Raw genomic sequence first — 23620 nt, 5'->3', positions numbered from 1 at the left:
TTCAACTGATAGCCCACAAGGAAAATTGATTCTCCTTCGCTCTCTCTGTCTCTCTTTCTCTCACACACACAAAACCTTCTCACAGTCTAACACATATTTATTGCTTTTTTCCTTCCAAAGTATAAATGGGACATTTTAGAAAGATAGTGTATTTATCTGCTTTCACATTGGGAAAAGGAAATATAACCCAGTTAGTAAAATATAAGGTAAAATGTGATACAAGTTCTAACGAGGTGAAAATAAGTTTCACTGTCTGGCCTTGGGATCTTAGAAGACAAGCAGACTTTTAGCAGGAAGTAATAGTAAGAAAAAACTGACCAGGTGACATGCTTTGAATTAAACAAAATTATTATATTTTTCTACATTAGTTATTGCATCACATCTACTCTTATCATATCTGTCATGGTGCCAACTTGGAGTATGAACAAGACATTTGTGGATAATAATTTATCTGAAATCTGTTTTTACTGAAATAAAAAATAGCACATAGAACTTAATACATTCACATAGATTAAATACCTTGCTCAGTTAAAGAAGACTTTGTCCTTAAGTGTGTACAAGTGGAGTTTTCTCTTGGTAACCATTCCCACAGGCCCTGGGGCAGGGTGGGGTGGAAGTAAGGAAAGTTCCACTTGAGAATATTTTCTTCTCAGTGATTTGGCATGGCTTCATCTTCTCCTTCATCATAATGCATGCCTTGTCCTTATAAAAGGAAGCTTGTCGTTTGCTTTCAATGCCTTTAAAAATACTAAGACTTGTAGGTGGTATGCTATCATTATAGAGAGACTTCGAGGCCAAGAGGCAAGTGTTAGAACTTACTTCATTAGACATGTTATTTACTTTCTATTTGCTTTTTCTTATAATGTATGCTATATCATCTTGTATATGGTTCCCAGGAAACTCCCACCACCAATTCAGCTGTACACCATTACCATCGTCCCCTGTGCACTTTCCACCCCTGTTTGATCCAATTTCCTCCTTCCCTGCCCCAAAAATGCCTCAGGTTTATAGTTGCCTGTTGATTTTGGTTTTTACTTTCTTAAAATTACTTCCCCACCCACCCCTCATTCCATTTTTGGGACCCCTACATTCCTTTTATAAGAGAACTATCTGGTATTTTCTTTAAATAGATCTTGATCAACACATTTCAATGGCAGTGTCTTTCCATTCAAGAATGGCCATACCTTACATAACCATAAAAAGCTAAGGATTTTTAGTTATCTTACAAAATATTATTTGGAATATAGGGTAGGGTAGACTTCTTTTGTAGACCTTATGTAATTCAGTTGTCAGATGATTTTATGCTTGATGCCCATATTAAGGATTTTTTTATTAGATACCAGTTCTCCCATGTTACTACAGGAAGTAGGAAGGAATGGAGGTGGGATCCAAAACATGGCTAATTGGTAGACCTATTGCATAAATTTTTAAATTGTAAGACATTTTTCCTCTACTGAGCTAAAACTTGGTATTAATACTTTACCCAAAAAAAGTTTAATTTTTTTTGTTTTCATAACAAAATCTCAAGGAAATTGAGAGACCAAATGGACAGTTATGCAGAGCAGAAATCTAAAAAACTGCTACCCTGTATTAGCATTTTCTGCTGAACTTCAGGAATACTTTCTTGTATTTATATAAATTGTTTATAGAAGCCTTTTTACTGTAATGACTAAATATAAGTTGCAATCATTTAAACCCTTCCTTATATTAATGTTCTATCTCATTAACTTCATTGTTAGGGCTTCACACATCAGTGATTTAAAATGATGTAAATGTAGTTCTGTTGTCCCCTTTCCCTCTTTCCTTTTTGAGGAATAGATGATTATATATTTAGTTTTGTGTTTTCATTTAGACTTCATTGTTAGTTCTATTAAATGCAAGAGGATAATGAAGGAAAGTTATTGTGTAACTAAATGTCTTTTGCTGCTGAAGCCCTGACTGATACGGGAATGTGTTTGTGAACATAAACTGATCATTTCTTCAACTGGCATTTTATCAATTTTACCTTCAAGTGATCATCAGAGATCAGGAATTTCATAGCTGCATTCTATTGTGGAGTTCAGATTGGTGATTACTAATGAGGTTTCTCATATCCTGCGGTATTTATAGCCCTAGAACCCAAATAAAGGAGAACTTTGCTGAAAAGCAAAAAAAACTGTGTCCTTAAAAATGTTTTCTATACATTTTCAGAAAAAATGGAATTATGCAATGAATTTCCAAGCAGAGTCACCTTTGCAAATATTTGCGGCTACTTGCAAAATGGTAGACATTTAGGCAGTAAGGTTTTTTTTCTACATGATTTTTCTACATGAATCATGTAGTGCACTCCTTAGCACTATATACCCCTAAAGCACATTACATATCTTTTTTTTTTTAATGTAGAGAAGAAAGTTAATTTAATTTGAAGTCAGGGTAATGAAGCTGTCATGGGAATGAGGCTATCATGTCAGACATAAGACCTTAAAAATATTTTTACTAAGGTTACTAAATAATTTTTGAAGATTAATCTGTTATTTGTTCCCATTTAAATTGAGCAGTAAATTTCATCTTGTATACATTTAGGTAGTAATGTGGATATTGGTAATCATTTCTAATTATTTCTTTTATTTTCCAGCTCACCAGCGACTGGAACCAGCCACTCTGTCAGGAATAGTGGCATTTATCCTTAGTCTTTTATGTGGAGCTCTGAATTTAATTCGAGGCTTTCATGCCATAGAAAGTCTCTTGCAGGTACTGTGCTATTTTTGTAATACCTATTGATTCTACTTGTTTCACACTTGATTTGCATTGATTTGGGTATTAATACAACTTATAGTGCATGCTCAGATTCTGTATTCTTTATAACAACCTTATTCTAAAAATACAGATTTCTAGTTGTCTTTTTTGACATGTTTGTTTATTTTTCTGGTGATCCTGAGATATGCATAACATAAAGTTGTAGGGTCTATAGAGTTGAATTGGAAAGGCAAAGAAATCTACAAATAATTGCCAGATATACTGAACTTGTAAGAGGCATTGTCAGTATGAGTCAGGATAGGAGAAGCAAGCTTTGTGGAGAAGGGTGAGCTGGACCTGGAAGGAGCTGAGTGGACAAAGGAGTAGAAAAAAGTGGGCAGGTTTTTGTCACACTCTGATTCTTAATTAGGTGCCAGCAGTAAAGTAGAGAGCAGATAACTATCTGTGAAACCACTAATTTCTTCAGATACTGCAACCTTTTTATTTTCCAGTGGAATTTTTTCTGGAGACTGTAGGTGTCAGAATATACTTCTCTTTTGAAACTACCTTTTTTTTTTTAAAAAAAAGATTTATTTATTCATACAGAACTGGGTACAGACCAGAGATGTGGAGGGTGAGAAGATTCACCAAGGACAGAGTGGGGAGCAGAACAGGCAGATCTACGAAGTACACTGCTGAGGGGGAGCAGCAGGCGGGTCAGGAGAGGTCTGCCACGCCATGTGGATCTCCTCCGGGGCAGGCGGGGATCGAACTCATGCGGAAGTGGCTTAGGCTTCTTAGTGCAGCGCTTTAACCCGCTGCACCACCAGGGAGGGCCCTGAAACTACCTTTCTTAAAGTTTAATACATTTCACACTATACAACTTTCCTTTCCCTTGTTTATGCTCATTTGACCTGAAGATTTTTTTTTTTGACACTTACATTGTAATTAGTTCTCTATTTTTAGATCAGCATTAAGCTCAGAACCCCATTCATAAAGCCCATTCAACACACCTTATATTATGCTTTAAAATATATTCTGTTTGGGAAACATTCAGAGAGTACCATTCTGAATTCCTTCTAATTTCCTCAGCTATATGAAACCAAGAGCATCGCAAATTCCAGACAACTAAACTGTCCCTTGAGGGGGTTTGGGAGTTTCTCATAATTTCCCATTTGTTCTTGCAAACATCCTGGGCCAGCAGGTCAAGCTGCTTTTCCCTTTTAGGACAGACCTGGTTACTGTCCCTGAGCATTTCTGCCTCTGTTCCCTAGTGAAGTTAGCTTTATTCCAATAGGAGTTTAGTTTTGAACCAGCCAGAAATCCTGCCAAATAGTAATAAAGGCATTTGGAGACTCTCCTCTTCCTGGACTGATTCTTTCCTTCTCTCTGCTTTGATTTGAAACTTCGAAGCTAAAGAAGTTTGTATGCTGTTGAGCACTTGGCTAGTGCCAGACTCGATTCTCATGTATTTCAACTAAGTGGGATTTATTCCAGGTGTACAAAGCTGGCATTTGATTATCAATTAATGTAATCCAGCACATCAGCAGACTAAAGAAGAAAAACCAAATGATCATACCAGTAGATGTAGAAAAGACATTTGACAAAATGCAGCACCCATTCATGATAACAAATCAGGGTTGTCCTACCAACTCCTAATTCAGTATCATATTGGAAGAGCTAGTTAATGCTTTTTAAAAATTGATTTATTATGTGTACAAGAACTGGGGTACAGGCCAGAGGTGTGTAGTGAGAGGATTCACCAGAGACCGTAGGGAGCAGAATAGGCAGAGCTATTGAAGTACATTGCTGAGGGGAACTGCGGGTGAGACAGAAGTCTGCTGTGCCATGTGGGTCACTTCCCTAGCTGGGGATTGAACTCATGTGGCAGTGGCTGCAGATAGCTTCAGAGTCCTATGTCTTAACCCTTTTGCCACCTGGGAGGCCCCCTAGTTAATGCTTTAAGACAAAAAAAGAAAGGGTATATGGACTGGGAAGAAAGAAATAACACTATCTTTATTCACAGATGCTATCATTGTCTATTTGGAAAATCTCCCCCCAAATCAATAAATTTCTGAAACTAATGTGATTTTAGTAGTTACAGGATCTAACCTTAATCCATAAAAGTTAGTTGCTTTCCTGTATATTGACAAACAATTGAAATTTGAATTTAAAGCCATAATAACACCTTATATTGGCAAGTTCCCCATCCAAAACAAAGAACTTCAAAATATATCTAACAAATTATGTAGGAGATCTGAGAAAAATCTACAATATTCTGACAAAAGAAATCAAAGATGATCTAAATAAATTGAGCAATGTCCTGTTTACAGTTAGGAAGACTCATGTTAAAATTTTGATTCTTTCCAACTTGATCTGTAGATTCAATTCAATTCCAATCAAAACCCCAATAAGTTATTTTGTGCATATTGATAAAGTGATTCCAAAGTTTAAATGGAAAGACAAAAGACCCAAGATAGCCAACTTAGTAATGAAGAAAAAGAACAAAGTGAACTGATTATCCAATTTTAAGACATCACTATGCTATAATAATTAAGACACTGTAGTATTAGGAGAATAAAAATTAGACACATCAGTGGAACAGTATAGTCCACCCATACATATACAACCAACATATTTCTAACAAAGGAGCAAAAATAATTCAGAGGAGGGATTCATTGGAGGATATTGTTTTAAACAGATGGTTTTGGAAGAGCTCATAGCCATATGCAGAAAAAATGAATTAAGACACGTTTTACAGCTTTCATAAAACATTAACTCAACGTGGATCCCAGTACTAATAGGAGAACTACAATGATCACAACTGGTACTTCATTAATAACAACAACAAAATTACAGTGTAGACCTAGTGGAAAACTCTTAGTGCTCAAACTTAGGTAATGGAGCAGGGCCTTTTTTTGTTGATGAACTTTTAGAAGTAACAGCAAAAGCGTGAATCATGAAAGAAAAAATTGGTTAGAGTTAATTTAAAAGCTCTGCCACAGGCTTGGAGAAATACATCTGACAAAGGGCTTATATCTAAAACATAAAAGGAAATGTTAAAATTTAAGAAAGGAAACAACACAGGTAAAAAATAAGCAAAAGAACTGAATAGATATCAAAAGAACTTACTGGTGACTACTAAGCATACGAAGAGAGGCTTAACATTATATATTATTAAGGAATTGCAGAACAGCAGTAAATTACCACTTAGCATCTTTTAGAATGGTAAAATCCTAAAAACTGGCAATACCAATGCTGATGAGGATATGGAAGAATAGGAACTCCCATTTATGCAAAATGGTACATTTTGGAAGTTATTTTCTACCTCACAAAGCTAGACATATTCTTAAACTACAGAGCAATCATGTATGTAGGTATATTTACCCAAAAACTTGCATCACATAAATTGCACAAGAACACATATATCAATTTTATTTATAATTAAAAAAAAAACTGGAAACAACTAAGATGTCTTTCAAAACCTGAAGAGAAAGGCAAACTGACACAGAATATTATTTGGTATAAACTCTAAAAGACATGGCTAAACTTCACAGGCATATTGCTTAATGAAAGAAGCAAGACTGAAAATAACTATATTCCTACTATATGGCATTATAGAAAAGACAAAAACTATAGAGGCAGTATGTAAAAAGATGAGTCATTGCCAGGGATTTGGAGAAAGGGATGAATGATTAGGAATCTTTTAGGACAGTGGAAAACATTTTACATCAGTGGTGATCGTGTTATACATTTGTCGAATCATAGAATGTAAATATGAACAGGGGAAAGAGCTGGTAAGAATTCTCTTTTAACATCTAATTTTCGGTAGACCTAAAATTGCTCAAAGATAAAAATCTATTACACACACACACAGCATTAAACAGACTAGAAAAGGGAAGAACATTGTCTGGGTTTTAATGTTATTTCATTGAGTATGACTGCACATAGGAGTTAAATGACAGACTGTTGCATACAGCCACTCTGGAAGTGGTAGACCAGGCCTTATCTTCTCATGGAGGACTTTGGTCTTCCTCTTCACATAGGCCAGATGGAGACCTTAGAACCTCAGCCAGAATGGATCCTGGGTTTGGGAATATGATTTACATTAAGGTGAGATATACATTTTTGCCCTTTGAGAATATTAGCAAGTTTTAGAAAGTCAGTGAAAGACATACAGACCAGGTGCTTGCACTCCCTAGTCTCTCTCAACTCAGTCCCAGCCACCCTCAATAAAGATGACCTGGGAAGAGGACAGTATATTCAATTAGCACTAATTTGCATAGGAAAACTGGAAATAGAAGCTATTAATAAACATGGTGGGAATGGACAGATGGAAAGCAGAGAGGGAATGAGATTCTCCACAATATATTTATATAAACATATGTTTTTTATATGAATATATTACTTTTTTAGATCTTAAGTAATAAAAATGAGTATTAGTACCTGCTACATAAGCAAGAAAAAGACAACTTTTGTTAATCAACTGAATAGACTTTAATTAACAAAAACATGCACAATATAGATGAATATTTTTGTGGGTGGCAAGGGGAATCTGAGCATTTTGCTTGGGTTTTTATAGCTTCTTGTCTATCTAAGAGTCTAAGTTGCCCAGAACGCTCATGATTTATTTTAAACATTTCTTTAAAACTTTGATAGTAAGGTATGAAAGCAGCACAGGGTAAATTAAGAATAGGGAAAAGGTTAGAGTGATAATTTGTGTTATATAATCACAATATAATTGTAAATATTACATATTTTAACTTGGGAACACTCTGGATGCTTATCTCTTTAAAGGGGTGTCTTTTTCATGATTTAGTACAGGATCCTTGCCTCACTTTTTTCTCCAACAACATTCTCTCTCACATGATCCAGAAAACTATAAATGGTCCATAAGTATATTAGTCCAGGAATTCTTAACTATCTGGAAACAAGGGCATCTGATTATGTTGCCCGATTAGCATTGCTTTAAATCATTGTTCTGACAAAGTCCTCATACACTCTAATATCAGTAGTTGAGCTTCCTAGAGAAGTGATGTTCCAGTAGAAGAATGAAGAAACAACAGAGTACAAAGGTAGGGCGGTTGGAGGAGGGCGTGGGGGGAATGTACTCTGCAGGTAGTTTGTCACTTACGTATAGGAAGTTTTGAAAGATTTTCCAGCAGATTCTGTTCTTCTCGCCTAAATAACAATCACTGAATCTGGAAACTCCTGGACCAAAATTAGGGTTTCTCATTGCTCCAGTAATTGGGAATTTTACAACTATATAGAGAAAAATGTTTGGTAGGTGACTAGTGCTTGGAAATACTCTGTTATGTAAGTACTTGAGGGAGCACTATGTAGTGTTAGAAGAAGCTGCTTTCTACAGATTTTGTGTCCCATTTTATCCTCTAGGATAAAATGGATGATAGATCCAAAAAAAGGAGAAAGTGAAATATCAGAATGCAGAGGGGCATTGTGATAAACTTTAAGCAGGGTAGGATTAGCAGTGCAAACTAGATTTATTTTAACAAGTGTAGGCTTTCTAGTCCGAATTAACCTGAAAGAAAATATATAAAAAATTGGTCATTAGTTTTGCACTTTTAATTTCCCTTCATTAAAGTCTCTTTTTGCATTGTTCCCATCTTATATGTGATAAAAGTCCCTCTTTGTTCTCACTAAAGCCACTGAGTTTCAATATAACGCTTTTAATCTTCTCTTTGGTTGATCATTATAGTTCCAATCTCTAGAGTAGTTGTAGATACTCTAGTGAATAGAAGTAGGTCTTTTAAAGTGATCTGCTTTGTAGACGAGTGCAAATTCTAGGACATAGGACTTAAACCTCGATCTGTTTTCAAGTCACCTAAAGTGGAATTACTCATACGGTGATAGTGATAGAGGAGGCAGAAGATCAGTATCCAGATTAAGTGGCCTCAACATTTCTCTAAAGAGTGATTTAAGGATCAAATTCTTAGATATAGCTGAAAATATGTAGTACATTTCCTTAGTGTGAACAGCATATTGAAATGAACCTTAAAGTTTGCTTTTATTGAGGCCATGAATTCTAAATACTTTCTGAGTGCTAAAAATGATAGCCACATTTCTCTTCTTGTTTGTTACTTGGTGTTTGAGGCATATTTATTTTTGAGAACTCACATAAATCAACATTCCTATCTATTGTGAATGTTTGAAGATTCAGCACAAGCTTGTTTCTTTTAAATCAGTAAGTGCCTCTTAAGGTGATAACAAGGGATTTATAAAATATAGCACTGCAGTTTGCCTTTGGTACCGTTAAGTTCAAACTGGGTAGAGTTGGGATGAGTATAGTTTCTTAAGTTGGTAAATTTGATTTGGTGTTCACAGTAATGTGTAAATTAGATTATTTTCACCCATTTCCTAACTTTGTTCTGAGTTTCAAGATGTTAATAAAGTTTATTGTGAATTGGCACCTCATGAACACATAAGCTTTTATCACATTGGGTTTATATTGATTGTGTTCCTTTAATGATCTACCCTGAAACAATATTAATTAGGCTGATGCCAACCTAGAAATAATTTCCATATTCTGCCTCAGAAAAAAAGTTGAGTATTTTGATACAGGAGTAGAACTGCTGGCCTGTTAGGACACCAGAAAGTTATCTGCCACTGACTAGCTTTGTGACCTTGAATGGGCTACTTTAATGTCTTGGTTCTGATCTTGTATACTGCAAGGTGAAGGTTTTAGATTACTAACATTTAAAACTGATTATGAATTTTTTTTTAATAGCTAGTAAACAAAGATATAGTAAACTTACTTTTAATTCCTTGGGTTCTTTATTTCTCATAGGTTTGTTAATACTGTTTAAAGAAATTACATAGTTTAAAACTTTTTTTAAAGTGGCATAACTACTAAAATGTGGTGCTTGTTTTCTTTCAAGAGAAATGACTTTTTCCTGATTCTGTGCATAGCTGAAGAATTAGGGGAAAAAGCATAAAGAAAAAAATCACCCTCAGATTTTATCTGTATTTCATATGTAAATAAAATACATTATACACTTCTATAAATATGTATGTTCATAGTAATATGTATATGTATGTGTTAAATCTGTTATATAATTTTGTCCCCCCTTTTTTACTTAAGATCAAAAAATGGATATTTCCCCAAGTTATTATAAATATTAAAATTTTTTTTTATAGCATTCTTCATTTTGTGCCTTTTTTCATCTCAGTTGTAATCCCTGTGGGCTTCCCACCACCAATTCACCTATGTGCCATCACCATAGTCCCATGCACTCTTCCCACCCCAGTTTGTCCCATTTTGTTCTCCACCCCCATAAAATGTTCTGGTTTATAGTTGTTTGTTATTTTTGTTTTTACTTTATTACAATTGCTTCTCTCCCCTGCCCCCCCTCCCTTCTCTACCCCCTCAGCCCCCCAGTTCCATATCCTCCTGCTATGAGTGAAACCATCTGGGATTTTTCTTTTTCTTTCTGGCTTATTTCACTGAGATCTTTTCCAGATCCATCCATGTTGCTGCAAAAGGCATGAGTTTTTCTTTTTGATTGTTGAGTAATATCCCATTGTTTATAAGTACCACATCTTTTTAATCCAGTCATCTATTTTTGAGCACTTGGGTTGATTCCACGTCTTCCCTATTGTAAATAGTGCAGCAATAAACATGGGGGTGCAGGTGTCCTTTTGTATGGATGTTTTTTGTGCCCTTTGGGTAGATACCTAGGAGAGGGATTGCTGGGTCTTATGGAAGCTCCATGTTTAGCATTTGGGAAACCTCCAAACAACTTTCCATAGTGGTTGTACTAGTTTGCATTCCCACCAGCAGTGTAGGAGAGTTCCTTTTTCTCCACATCCTCACCAACACTTGTTGTTGCTAGTTGTTTTAATATGTGCCACTCTCACTGTGTGAGATGGCATCTCGTTGTGGTTTTTATTTGCATTTTCCTGAATACAAGTGAGGTTCAACTTTTTTTTTCAATTATTTATTTATTTATATATTATAATAGTTTATTTTTACATCATTTTGTACTTTTTTTTAATCTCAATTGTAATCCCTGTGGGTTTCCCATCACCAAGTCACCCATGCACCATCACCATTGTCCCATGCACTTCCCTCCCGCCAACCCCTGTTTTTTATCCCATTCCCCACTCCACAAAATGTCTCTGGTATATGGCGTTCATTATTCTTATTATTTTCTCTCCTGGTCCATTATACTCCTGCTATGAGCAAAACCATCCAGTATTTTTGTTTTTCTTTCTGGCTTATCTCACTAAGCATGATCTTTTCCAGCTCCATCCAAGTTGCTGCAAAAGACATGTGTTTCCTTTTTTTTTGGTTGCTGAGTAATATTCCATTGTGTATATGTACCACATCTTTTAATCCATTCATCTACTTTTGGGCATTTGGGCTGCTTCCATGTTTTTCCAATTGTAAATAAAGCAGCAATAAACATGGGGGTGCAGGTATCTTTTTCAATCAGTGTTTTTGTGTCTTTTGGGTAGATGCCTAGGAGTGGGATTGCTGGGTCGTAGGGAAGCTCCATGTTTGCAGTTTGAGGAACCTCCAAACAGTTTTCCATAGTGGTCGTACTAGTTTGCATTCCCACCAGCAGTGCAGGAGAGTTCCTTTTTCTCCACATCCTCACCAACATTTGTTGTTGCTCGTTGTTTGAAGATGTGCCATTCTCACTTGGGTGAGGGGGTATCTTATTGTGGTTTTAATTTGCATCTCCCTTATTACGAATGATGTTGAACATTTTTTCATATGCTTTGGCCATCTGCATTTCCTCTTTAGAGAAGTGTCTTTTTAGCTCTTCTGTCCATTTTTTAATGGGATTATTTATTTTTGTTGAGTTTCATCAGTTCTCCATAAATTTTTGTGATCAATCCTTTATCACTAGTTTTGTGTGAGAAAATTTTTTTCCCAATTAGTGGGCTGTTTTTTGTAATGTCTCTTTTGCTGTACAGAAGCTCTTTAACTTGATGTAATCCCATCTATTTATCCTTGCCTTCTCTATTGTGGCATTGGGTGCTCTATCTTTAAAGATATCACTGAAGTGTATGTCGTCAACACAGTATCATTTAATATAAACTATATATTCAGATTTCCACAGTTGACTCCAAATATCCTTTATATTGTCCTTTGCTGTTGCCAATCAAGATTTAAGACTTGTACTTTCATTCAACTACTATTTAAATTGATGACTACTAAATTAGTTCTCTAGGCATACTCTTTTCAGACTTAAATATTTCCTGAATATAATTGTGCAGTATTCCACTAACAATTCCAAAAAAGCATGTTTAAAATGAACTCAGTTTTTTTTTTCTGCTCTCAAATCTACTTTTCTTTCTATATATTTATCTTAGTGACTGTTATCATTCTAATGTTACCTAAACAAGAAGTTTTGGAGTCTTCCTGGCCTTTCCCTCTTTGAGAGTGCCTCTACCTTACCTACCTTTTACAATAGTCAGTCCTTTAAAACCCTGACAAACATTCCCTGACCTTTTTTGTCTCCAGGCAGAATTAGATGTGTCTCCATAGGTCGTTTAGTACCATGTACACATAACCTATTTTATCATTTATCTTTTTGGGTGGGAATTGTGTATTTGCTTTTGTAATTGAGATTTCCTTCAGTTGGCATGAACTTGATTGTTTTCTTGTAACTCAGTACCATAATGTTTAACGAATATTTATTGACTAGAAAATTATATTTATAGTCTTCAACAAGTAGAAATAAATATTTTTCAGTGCTCATTTCAACTCATTGTGCATTTGTTGCAAATTCCTATTATGTGTACAGTTTTATGCAAGTGGTCAGATTTATTTTCTGCCTTGAAGAAAAGTTAGGGTCTAACTGAGAATATAAGGCCAGTGCACCAGAGGCTTACACATTACAGAAAGATAATTTAATTATCCCATAAATGGTGTAGACAGTAACCTTAGGGAGAATTAGTGAATGCATTTTATGTACTTACTCTATATCAGTTTCTGTTCTATATATTTTCGTTGTTTAACCTTTACAACATTTATTTTTCTAAAAAGGAAATTGAAGTTAGTCTGTGAGCATATAGCGAATGAGTAAAGATTTGAACCCAGATCTGGCTCCAGAAATATGCTTTAAAGCATTCCAAAGGCAATTAAAAGAGTTACAAAGTTATATTATAAAAATTGCAGAGGGCCCTCCCTGATGGCTCAGTGGGTTAAAGCACTGCACTAAGAAGCTTAAGCCACTTCCGCATGAGTTTGATTCCCCGCCTGCCCCGGAGGTGATCCACAGGGCGAGGCAGACCTCTCCTGACCTGCCCGCTGCTCCCCTCAGCAGTGTACTTCATTGATCTGCCTATTCTGCTCCCCATTCTGTCCCTGGTGAATCCTCTCACCCTCTGCATCTCTGACATGTACCCCAATTCTGTATGAATAAATAAAAAAATCTTTTAAAAAAATTGCAGGAAAATAATATCAATTGTAGTGTTAGCAGCAGTCTGAGGGGTACCCTAGGACCCAGTCTGCCTGCTCTTAATGGGTTCTGCCATCCGCTACATAAAGACAAGGTGTATTCAAATACATAAGACTGTCAATAGAAAAGAATGTTAATAGAATTAATGTGCAATAGAGGGAAGAAAATTGTTTCCAATTAAATACCCAAAATTGCCCATTCCTTGTGGGTAAATGCCCTGCCAAACTGGGTTTACCCAAAGCAGGCTCAGTGAGCCTCAAAACCTTGTGTAGATTTAAGACACTTTCTGGTGGGGCACCATAGGAAAGGGGCAGAAGGGGCCAGCAATTCTGGAAGGAAAAGAACAAAATCAAAACACAAGTCAAGGAAAAGGCTGCCATTGTCAGCTTTCCCCGGGTCTCTCATCCACATCACTTTAAAGTGTCTCCTTTCATGTCCCTGGTATAAGTCCAAGGCTGAGAAGCAGCACAGCTTCTTCTTTGTATGTCTTTCTGCTCCACATTCCCCTCCAGGTCTTCTCTCAAGTCCTGTTTTAGCTTCCCCTTGCTGCTCAGTTCCACCCTTCCTCAGGTTGGGGAGGGACCACGGAACCTCCTTTGCTATCAGGATTGCACTGTTACAACAGGATAAAAACTATGGTGTATTCCCCCAATAAGAGATTATATAACCACGAAACTGTATAGTTAAGGAATATTTAGTGTATTAATGAAGTACTTACGATGCAGTATACAATACTGAAAAGTAATATATAGAGAATGATTTAATTTTTTAAATTTACTTATATTTTTGTAAAGATTAAAAAAATATATATGAAGTAGCAGCCAATATGCCAGAGTTGTGATATTATGCATTACATAAATTTCTTCTTTGTAACAAACTTTTTCAAATTGTCCACTATGAAAATGAGCTTTTATAACCAGAAAAAAATATTCAGAAAGTAAGGACTAAGAAAAAAAAATAAGCAGAACTAATTTTAAAGTCTTAGATGGAGATGAATTTTCATAATCAGAAATAACACCAACTTAAAAAGTAAAGACGAAAAAATAAAGGCTAAAAGAAAAAAAGCCAAACATATTTTATTTAAAGTCTTAGAATTATTAAAGTATAAAGTTTCCATATTGACCATCCCTGCCTCTGGGGTAGAATTGGCCTAAGCATCCCAGACAGATTAATGGTTGCTATTTTAAGATCATCTTGCTAAGCTAAGTCATTCTCCAAAAACAAGTAGAAGAGGTTTTTTGTCTTTCTATTATTTCATGAAAATATGGTCATGCAAGATACTCCCATGTCTTGTGGAAGATATCATTATATATATATATATATATATATATATATATATATATATATATTTTAATGAGAGCCAAATTTAATGCTCCTGCCTAGAAGGTTTATGTTCTACTTCATAAAAAAAAAGTTGAAAGAAGTGATGTAGATATTTAAGTTGTTGTATGTGTCCTTTATTAGTTTTCCTTTAAAAGAAATATTCTGGGCAGATCTGTTTTTCCTCTGGTTGACTTTTTTTTCTAGCATAGTTTTCATGACTAGCTTTTCTCATTGGGATTTAGCACACCCTAGTGGACAACAGCTTTTCAGGTTTATTTGTTTCTAAAATGTCAAATAACTTTATTAAACAATTCAGTAATGTGCTTACTAGATACTAAAGCTTGTCAATATTTGAGTTAAGTAGTTAACTTGAGTTAGAGCTCAGGGGTATGTTGCAATTTTATGTGGTTCTTCAGTGGAGAAGAGAGAATATCCAGATCACGTGGAAACCTTTTCCCTTCATCTTCCCCCTTCTTTTGGGTAAAATGTATTGATGGGAAGATAAAGGCACAGAGGAATTCTGGTAGTCTTCCTCTACTTCACACTTAATGGTTCTTATGCTATATTTTAGATTTCCATTTTAGGGCTTGAGAATTTTTATATACCATTTTATGAAAAAATAAGCCATTTTGTGCATAAACATCATACTCTATTCTACTGCATTGTTTTTTGGAAGTAAGCTTCTACCAGGAACAACAGTTATTTTTTATCTTGTTTTTACAGAGTGATGGTGAGGATTTTAATTACATCATTGCATTTTTCCTTGGCACAGCAGCCTGCCTTTACCAGGTAGGTTTTCTCCCTTTTTGGGAAACACTTTTTATTTGTCTCAGTATCGATTTTAATAATTGCTCATGCCTTTAAATAAATGAAAATGACGTATGATTTCTTTGTCTCTCTAGTTTTTCTTTGCCTCTCTTATTTTGAGCCTTTGTTAGCTTAAGATTGGTATTGCCATTTCTAGTGGACTTAATATTAACATTCTCCCATACCAGCCTTCAACAGTAGTGTCATCTGCCTGTAGCAGTAAATGTTCTGATGACTGTTTATTCAGTATTCAGGCTTTGATAATGCTTCAGGATGAGGATTTTGTGCTTTTGGGAAAGTCTTTGAATAGTGAACTACAAAAGCAAAATCATAGACATTTAATATATCAGCAGTGAGTAAGATGGATAGTCAGAGTAAGTACCACAAGCAAAGAAATTATTTGGAGGTTAATTCTGTTACTTGAGGTAGAAAGTTATGGAACCTGGTGATGGTAATAACAGTAGGAATGGGGGAAAAAAGGAAGTTTACAAAGAACAGTAGGACTTGAAGGCAGAATACATATGAAATTTAAGAAAGGCAGCAGTCCTTAAAATTAAAATAATATGATTAAGAAAAATTAAATTTAAAAGTGTTTACAAACTAAATTTTCTATTTTATCTTAACATAAAAGTCAAATGTATATATCTGAAATATTTCCCTAAAGATTTCTACTAAGTTCTAGGTAGATTTATATTTGCAGTCTGCCTATGCAGATGCTTCTCTTCACCAACCTTTTCCTCATGTAGAGCAGGAGCAGCAACCTCCTGTCTACCTGTGACCTGTGACCATGCTGGTACCTTTCTTCACTGACCTTCTCCCTTGGCAAAGTGGCAGAGGCACTTCTCCAAAGGCCACCTGTCTGCAAGTATGCCACCTCTCTTCAGCAAACCTGTCTTGGAGGCAGGTCTTTCTATCCACTTATGTCTGTGCAATTATTCCTACCCTTACTTCCCTTTTATAATAAACCTGCCCTTTTGGATATTAAAAAAAAAAGAGAGAGAGAAATTTGAGGAGGAGAAGGTTTTGCATCTGAGTGAGTTGGAGATAGGTACTTGAATTTCTCAGAGGAGAAGAAATCTATAGGGACCATGCCATTTACCAAAACTCAAAATGTCTGTGCAAAAATGTTAGCGCAAGCAAGACCTTTTGTTCAAGCTTTTATGAGACACATTCTCTGACTTGCATAGAATAACTACTACACTTAGTACTGCAAATAAAAATCTACCTAGAATTTAGTAGAATCTTTAGGGAAATATTTCAGATATATACATTTGACTTTTATGTTAAAAGAAAATTTAGTTTGTAACCACTTTTTTTAAATCTAATTTTTCTTAATCATATTTTAGAATTTCTCTTGACATATTTAACTATGATGAATTATATTTCATGTGGGAAATGTGAAAATTTGTATTTGTTATAAGTGCTTTAATTTTATGAAGTATTCATGTGTATATTTTCTATTATATTTTTAAAATTTATATATCTATTTACATTAGTGTTCATTTTATAACAATGTTTAGTTCTCCCCTCCCCTACTGGTAATCACCATAGTCCCCCACATTTCCTCCTTCTGATCCCTCTCTGTCCCACTCCCCTGTAGGATAGCTCTGGTTTATAATTGTCTGCTTGTTTTTGTTGTGTTGTGTTGTGTGTTGTATTGTAATAACTATGCACTTTTTTTTTCTCCTGTCTTATTTGGTTCTTAAATTCCTCCTATAAGTGAAGCCATTTGATATTTTTCTTTTTCCTTCTGACTTATTTACTGAGCATAATCCCTTTCAGCTCCATTCATGTTTCTACAAATGGCATGAGTTTATCTTTTTTGATTGCTGAGTAGTATTCGTGTGTGTGTGTGTGTGTGTGTGTGCGTGCGTGTGTAGGTAGATAGATATACACACATCTTCTTGATCCAGTCGTCTAGTTTTGGGCATTTGTTTTGTTTCCAGAATTTACCTATTGTAAGTAGTTTTGCAGTAAACATAGGGGTGCATTGTTTTTCTATTTTATAATTCTGTCACCTGGGATATTTTTTCACTTTTATTTTTTATTTATGTATTTTTAAGTGAGGTAATATTGGGGTACCACTATCAGGTACTACCATCATAGTACACCTACCACCAACTCAACCATATTCCACACTGTAGACCATTGTATTCCCTTCCCTCTTTTTTCCCCCCTCTCCTACCCTTCTCTCTCCTTGGTGTTTCAGTTCTGTAGTCAGCTATCAAGGGTTATTTTTTCATCTTGCCATTACTTATTAATTTACTTTATATTCCACATATTAGTGACACCATCTGGTACTTATTTTTCTCCTTCTGAGTTATTTCACTTAGAGTTATCCTTTCTAGCTCCATCCATATTACAGCATGTCCATCAATGTTATTGCAAATGGTGTGAGTTTTTCTTTTTTTGATTGCTATGTAGCATTGTATTTAAAAAAAAAGAACTCTGAGGTAGTTTCAGTACTATCCTGAGATTATAGCCAGTAAGTCATAGTCAGGACTTAATTTTGAATGTTAATGATTTTAAATATCATGTTCTTTTCACTATAGCATGAAAAGAACAAAGCTTTAACATTATAGTAATTTCATTAGTAATTACTCTTATAAAATACACGTAGGGATTTTTTGCTTTAATGAAATAATTTTAAATATTAATAATAGCAAAATATATTGACCTCTTACATTGTGTTACATTCTTTGTATCGTTAAATTCCTCACAGCAAGTCCCACACTGTTGGGGACCTGCCACGATTTCAGGCTGTTGAAAGGCAGACACAGGCAGGATCCTAAGGTGGGAACTACTCTGCGAGCAGATAGTCCAAAAATTGGGGGGCAACAGGGAGCGGGAGTGAAGAAAACAGAGAAGACAGAGTTGGGTGAAAGTCTTCTTGCTCTGCCTTCAGCAGAGGTTTATTTTACACATTTCAAGCAAGCAGTGTGATGACATTAGCATATGAATTGGGCTGAGCTCATGATCACTTTTTTTCTAAGAATAGTCTGGGGTCATTTTGACCTTTAGTTGAGATTATAACATTTTTAAAATCAATCTATCAAGGTTAAAACAGGTACATAGATTCACAAAATTTAAGACTAATATTACTATATTTACCACAGTGAAGATTAACCAAAATAAAGTCCCTTAAACCTTATCTACTACTTAATGGCTTTCATTCTCATTGAGACATCTTAGGGGGTAAAGTAAAGTGAGGGCAGGAAGAGGAGATTTCTTGTAAATCAAATTACAGTAACATTCTTTGAAAAATTTGTTAAAAAGTTCAAGTGAATTTCCTCGAAGTCTAGATGGAAGAAAACTTAATTAGCTCTGAATAGGAGAGTTGTGTCAATTTCTTTATCTAAAGACTAGATAGTAGAAAGTTTGAGTGGTTATTTAGAAACTGAATAGAAGGCTATGTGATAGTAGAGTGATGAGATTTGGGTTTTCCTCCATCAGGGCAGTAAAAGAGACTTTGCAATAACAGCCAATTGCTTTTATTAATCGGCCAGTTAAATCACTTTTGACTTCAAGAGGAATTTCTCACCTGGTGCAGTGCTTGCTTGCCTGGGCCAGGTAGCACCTTATGAGGCTAAGGCAACCCAATTGTAAACTGAAGGTTGCTCAGAATATTTTGATATTATGATTATATAAAATAATCATATAACTTAGTGTGGAAAGTCTGATTTTTCAGAGCACTTCCGTCTCTATCCAGAGTATGTCAGTCGATAGAGGTTGCACAACTTGTGTCACCACACTGATTCCATTATCATTCCTTCTTTCTCACTCTCTTTTTTAATGCGGAGGCTTGGGCAATTCTTAGCACCAGTCAATGATTTAAATTCAGGTCTGTGCTCTTACCTGTAGATAGGCATACTTCTGTTCTTTCTCAGAACAGCTGACTGTAATACTAAGAGTTGCCTCCTGGTGGAGCACTATCACTGAGGTATTCTTTTACTAAGAGACTAAACAAATTAATGCTTCTTTGAATTCAAAAAAGCAGGGCATGAAACTGCATACTTTCTAAGCATGGTGAGCAGAGTGATAATGTTTTCTTTTTTACAGTAAAACTTAAGTGTTTACTTTTTACCATTTAATCTCTTTTTCCAATTATCAGGATTTTTTTTTTCTTTACAAGTTAGCTTATTGAGTGTCAGGCTATTTTTTAACCTCCTATTGATTAGATCTTTACATGGTTTGTTGCCTTTTTTTTTTTTCCAGACTGTGTATTTGTGAACACATAGAGCTCAGCCAGATAGGAGTAATGCTTACATGAAAAATTTCAAATAGTCAAAGGATTGCTGAAAAAACTAGAAGCTATTTCTTTTCTATGAATGTTTTATTTTGAAAAGTTTAAAGCTTGCAGGAAAGTTTAGACTCGTATATCTAGCGTCATTGATTATTAATATTTGCAGCACTTTTTGTCTCAATCTGTGTACATGTAGTGTGTACACTTACAATCTAAGTATACACAAATATGTTACAGCATGTAAGTTTATTTCTTGTTAGAATTTTTTGTTTTGGGATAATTATAGGAGCACATATAATTGTAAGAGACTCTGTATAACCTCTGGTTTCTTGCAAAACCAGACAGATCTCAAGCAGGATATTGATGTTGATATAATCAAAATATAGCGCATTCTTGCCATCACAAAGATATCCTCTGTGCTGCTCTTTTATCCACTTTCCTCCTGTCTCAAATCTTCCTTAATCAGTAGCCACCACAAATATCTTCTCAGTTAATAAAATTTTCTTATTTTGAGTACATAGAAACGGTAACATATAGTATACATAACCGTTTGTCATTATCATTTTTAAAGGATTTGTGCATACAGAACTGGGGTACAGGCCAGAGATGTGCAGGGGTGGTGAGAGGATTCACCAGAGACACAGTGGGGAGCAGAACAAGCAGATTGAGGAGGCACACTGCTGAGGGGAGCAGCAGGCGGGTCAGGAGAGGTCTGTCATGCCATGTGGTCACCTCCAGGGCAGGTGGGGATCGAACTCATGATGAAGTGTCTTTATCTTCTTAGTGCTGTGCTTTAACCCGCTGCACCACCAGGGAGGGCCATCTTTTTTTTTTTTTTAAACTCAGCACAATTCTCTGGAGATTGCATATAACAAACGGTCTTATTTATTACTGAATAATACTTCATAGTATGGATATACCACAGTTTGTTAATCATTGACCTAGTCGAAGAACATCTGAGTTTTCAGGTTTTTAAACTATTATACAGCTGCTATAAATATTCATGTATAGGTTTTTTGTGTCATTGTAAGTTTCTTCATTTCTCTGAGGTAACTGTCCAGAGGTCCAGTTGCTAGGTCATTTTGTAGTTGCAAGCTTATTAAGAGACAAACTTTTCCAGACTAGTGTACCATTTTATATTCCCAGTAGTATCAGTGAACCAATTTCTTTGCATTCTTCATAGTGTGTGGCATTGTCACTATTTTTTATGTTAGCTATTGTGTGTAGCGATTTCCTCATTGTCATTTTAATTTGCATTTCCCTAGTGGCTATATTGAATGTTACTCATGTGCTAACTTATCATCTATTAGTGTACAATATAAATTTGTGTCTGTTATGTCTTTTGCCTATTTTCCAAGGGGTTATTGGTCTTTTTTGTAAAAATTTGAGGTTTCTTTATTCTACATATTGCATTTTGTGTCTCTTAACAGTGTTTCTGAGAAATCTATCCTTGGGTAATTTTTTCATTGTACTTACTCAAATCTAGATGGAATAGCATACTGTGCACCCATGGGGAACAGTGTCATATGTGCAATCCATTGTTGACCAAATCTCGTTATGTGATGCATGACTTTAGTCTTGTGTCAGGTACATAGTTTGCAAATAGGTTTCCCAGTCTTAGTTTGTCTTTCATCCGCAACAAACTTTTTATTGCCCCCGAGCAAAAGTTTTAAATTCTTATAAAGTTCAACTGATCAAATTTTTTTGTGAATCGCGCTTATAGTATCAAGTGTACAAATTCTGCTTACCCTTAGGTCTTGAAGATTCTCTCCTATGATTCTCAGGGAAAAAAAATTATTTTTAACTATAAGTTAAGTTCATGATCCATTTTCAGTGTGTGGCTCTAGTTTGTTGTGTTTTATATCTTGTTCCATTCATCTATGTGTGTATTCCTCTAGCAGTACCATATAGTTTAGATTACTGTAGCTATATGGTGTCATAAACTTAATAGTTAAGATAGATCATGATTATTCAAATAATGTTTCATAATGGTTAGACTATGGTGGTTTGTGTTTTGTCCTTTTTTGTTGTTATCAAATTCAGGTGTTTTGTCCTTTTTGGTTGTTATCAAATTCAAGTGTAGTATTTCTATATCCTTTTAATATCTAGGATCTGTAGTAATAATTCTTGTTTCATTCTTTATATTGGACCTTTGTACCTACTCTCTCTTCTTGGTCAGACTTACTTGTCAATTTCATTGACTTTTTCATAGAACCTGCTCTTTATTTCATTAGATTTTTAAATTCTTTTTTATTCTTTATACTTTTTTTATTCAATTGATTTCTGCTATTTTTCTTATTTCCTTTCTCATGTTTGTCCTGAGTTTACTTGACTCTAGAGTCTTGAAAGGAAACTTAGATGATAATTTGGAGGAGCTTTTCTTTTATAATATATGTACACACACACACAGTGTTGTAAATGTCTTTCTTAGCACTATTAGCTTCATTCTATAAATTTTGATGTGTCATATTTTCTTTTTCATTTAATCCAGCGTACCTCCCCCCACCCCCCTGCCGGCTCCCTCTGATGTATGAATTATTTAGAACTGTGGTTTTTAGTTGCCAGGTACTTAGAGATTTTCTGGTTTTCATTGTTGATTTCTATTTGATTCTAAATTTCTACTTTTGGAAATATTCTCTATGGATTCAGTTCCTTTATATTTGTTGATATCTGTTTTGTGGCCCTGAATATTGTCTGTCATGCTATATGTTACTTGGGGCATTTGAATGGAAATGTATTTTGCTGTTGTTGAGTGAGTGTTCTCCAGATGTCAATTAGGTCCTGTTGGTTGATGGTATTGTTCAGTTTTTCTATATCATTGCTGGTTTTCAGTCTAGTTCTATCAATTGTTGAGAGAAAAGGATTGAAGTGTTTTTGTTTTTTTTTTTTTTTGAGATATATTTATGTGTTTATTTATGCGTACAGAACTGGGGTATAGGCCTGAGGTGCAGGGGCAGTGAGAGGATTCACCAGAGACAGAGTGGAGAGTAGAACAGGCAAATTGACTGAAATACACTGCTGAGGGGAGCAGTGGGTGAGACAGGAGAGGTCTGCCATATCATGTGGATCACTTCCGGGGCGGGGATCGAACTCATGCTGAAATGGCTTTAGCTTCTCAGTGCTGGCTTTAACCACTGTGCCACCAGGGAGGGCCCCAGATTGAAGTTTTTAACTTATTGTTAGTTTGTTATTTCTCATTTCAGTTTTATCAGTTTTGCTTTACATATATATAGCTTTATTATTTGGCTCATATACATTTAGGATTGATGTGTCTTTTTGGTGAATCAAACCAGTTAACATTATGTAATATTTATCTCTGTCCCCGATTTCCTTTTCCTTGAAATATTTTTAATTTATCTTGTATTACTATAATCAGTACTCTTTAAGACTGTCACATTTACAAAGAAAAAGACTTGGGGAGCTATGTGCAATATGGAATCCTGGATTGCATTCTGAACTAGGAAAAAGGCCTTAGTGAGACAGACCAAAATTCAAATGTTATTTCATGTGAAGTTTGTAGGCTACTTAATAGAATTCCATCAATTTTAATTTTCTGGTTTGATGAATATACTATGGTTATATAAGAGCTTGACATTAGGGACAACAGGGCCTAAGGTACACAGAACTCTCATGATTTTTACAACTTTTTAAGTCTAAAATTATTTCAGAGATAAAGATTTTTACTTTCTTATGTTTATTTTCATACATCATTTGTTTGGTTTCTCCCATCAGGTGTCATCCCTATAATTCTCCCACCAAGATAGCACAGTCCTTTGTGATCTTTCCTACCTATTCTGACCCTATTCTTCTCTTCCCCTTGCTATATGTCTCAAATCTATGCTCAGCTTGCAAATTTTGTCTTTTTTTTCTGATCTTTTATTTGGTTTCTCTAAATTCTACATATAAGTGAAGCCATCCAGTATTTATCTCTCTACTCCTGACTTTTTCCACTTAGCTCCATCATGCTACCGCAGATGGCATGAGTTTGTCTTTTTGACTGCTGAGTAGTATTCCAATGTGTACCTATACCACATGGTTCTTGATCCATTTATCTGTTTTGGGGCATGTAGGATGTTTCTATATCTTGGCTATTGTAAATAGT

At 35.2% G+C, this 23620-nt stretch overlaps 1 protein-coding gene across 2 annotated transcripts in view; it reads left to right on the top strand.

The window, feature by feature from the left end:
- SEC22A (SEC22 vesicle trafficking protein homolog A (S. cerevisiae)) overlaps positions 1–23620 on the top strand; it is a 52222-nt gene that overhangs the window by 24976 nt on the left and 3626 nt on the right. For both annotated transcript variants that reach the window (XM_004675157.2, XM_012731446.1), the window contains exons 5-6: positions 2615–2730; positions 15192–15257. In XM_004675157.2, the coding sequence (XP_004675214.1) occupies positions 2615–2730; positions 15192–15257 (182 nt within the window). The remainder of the gene's footprint in view (positions 1–2614; positions 2731–15191; positions 15258–23620) is intronic.

This window comes from Condylura cristata, unplaced genomic scaffold, assembly GCF_000260355.1.
Source record: "Condylura cristata isolate star-nosed mole 26May11 unplaced genomic scaffold, ConCri1.0 scaffold00003, whole genome shotgun sequence".
In the NCBI taxonomy this organism is placed as follows: domain Eukaryota; kingdom Metazoa; phylum Chordata; class Mammalia; order Eulipotyphla; family Talpidae; genus Condylura; species Condylura cristata.
Note: the sequence above shows the minus strand (reverse complement) of the source record. Positions and strands in the feature narration are given on the sequence as shown.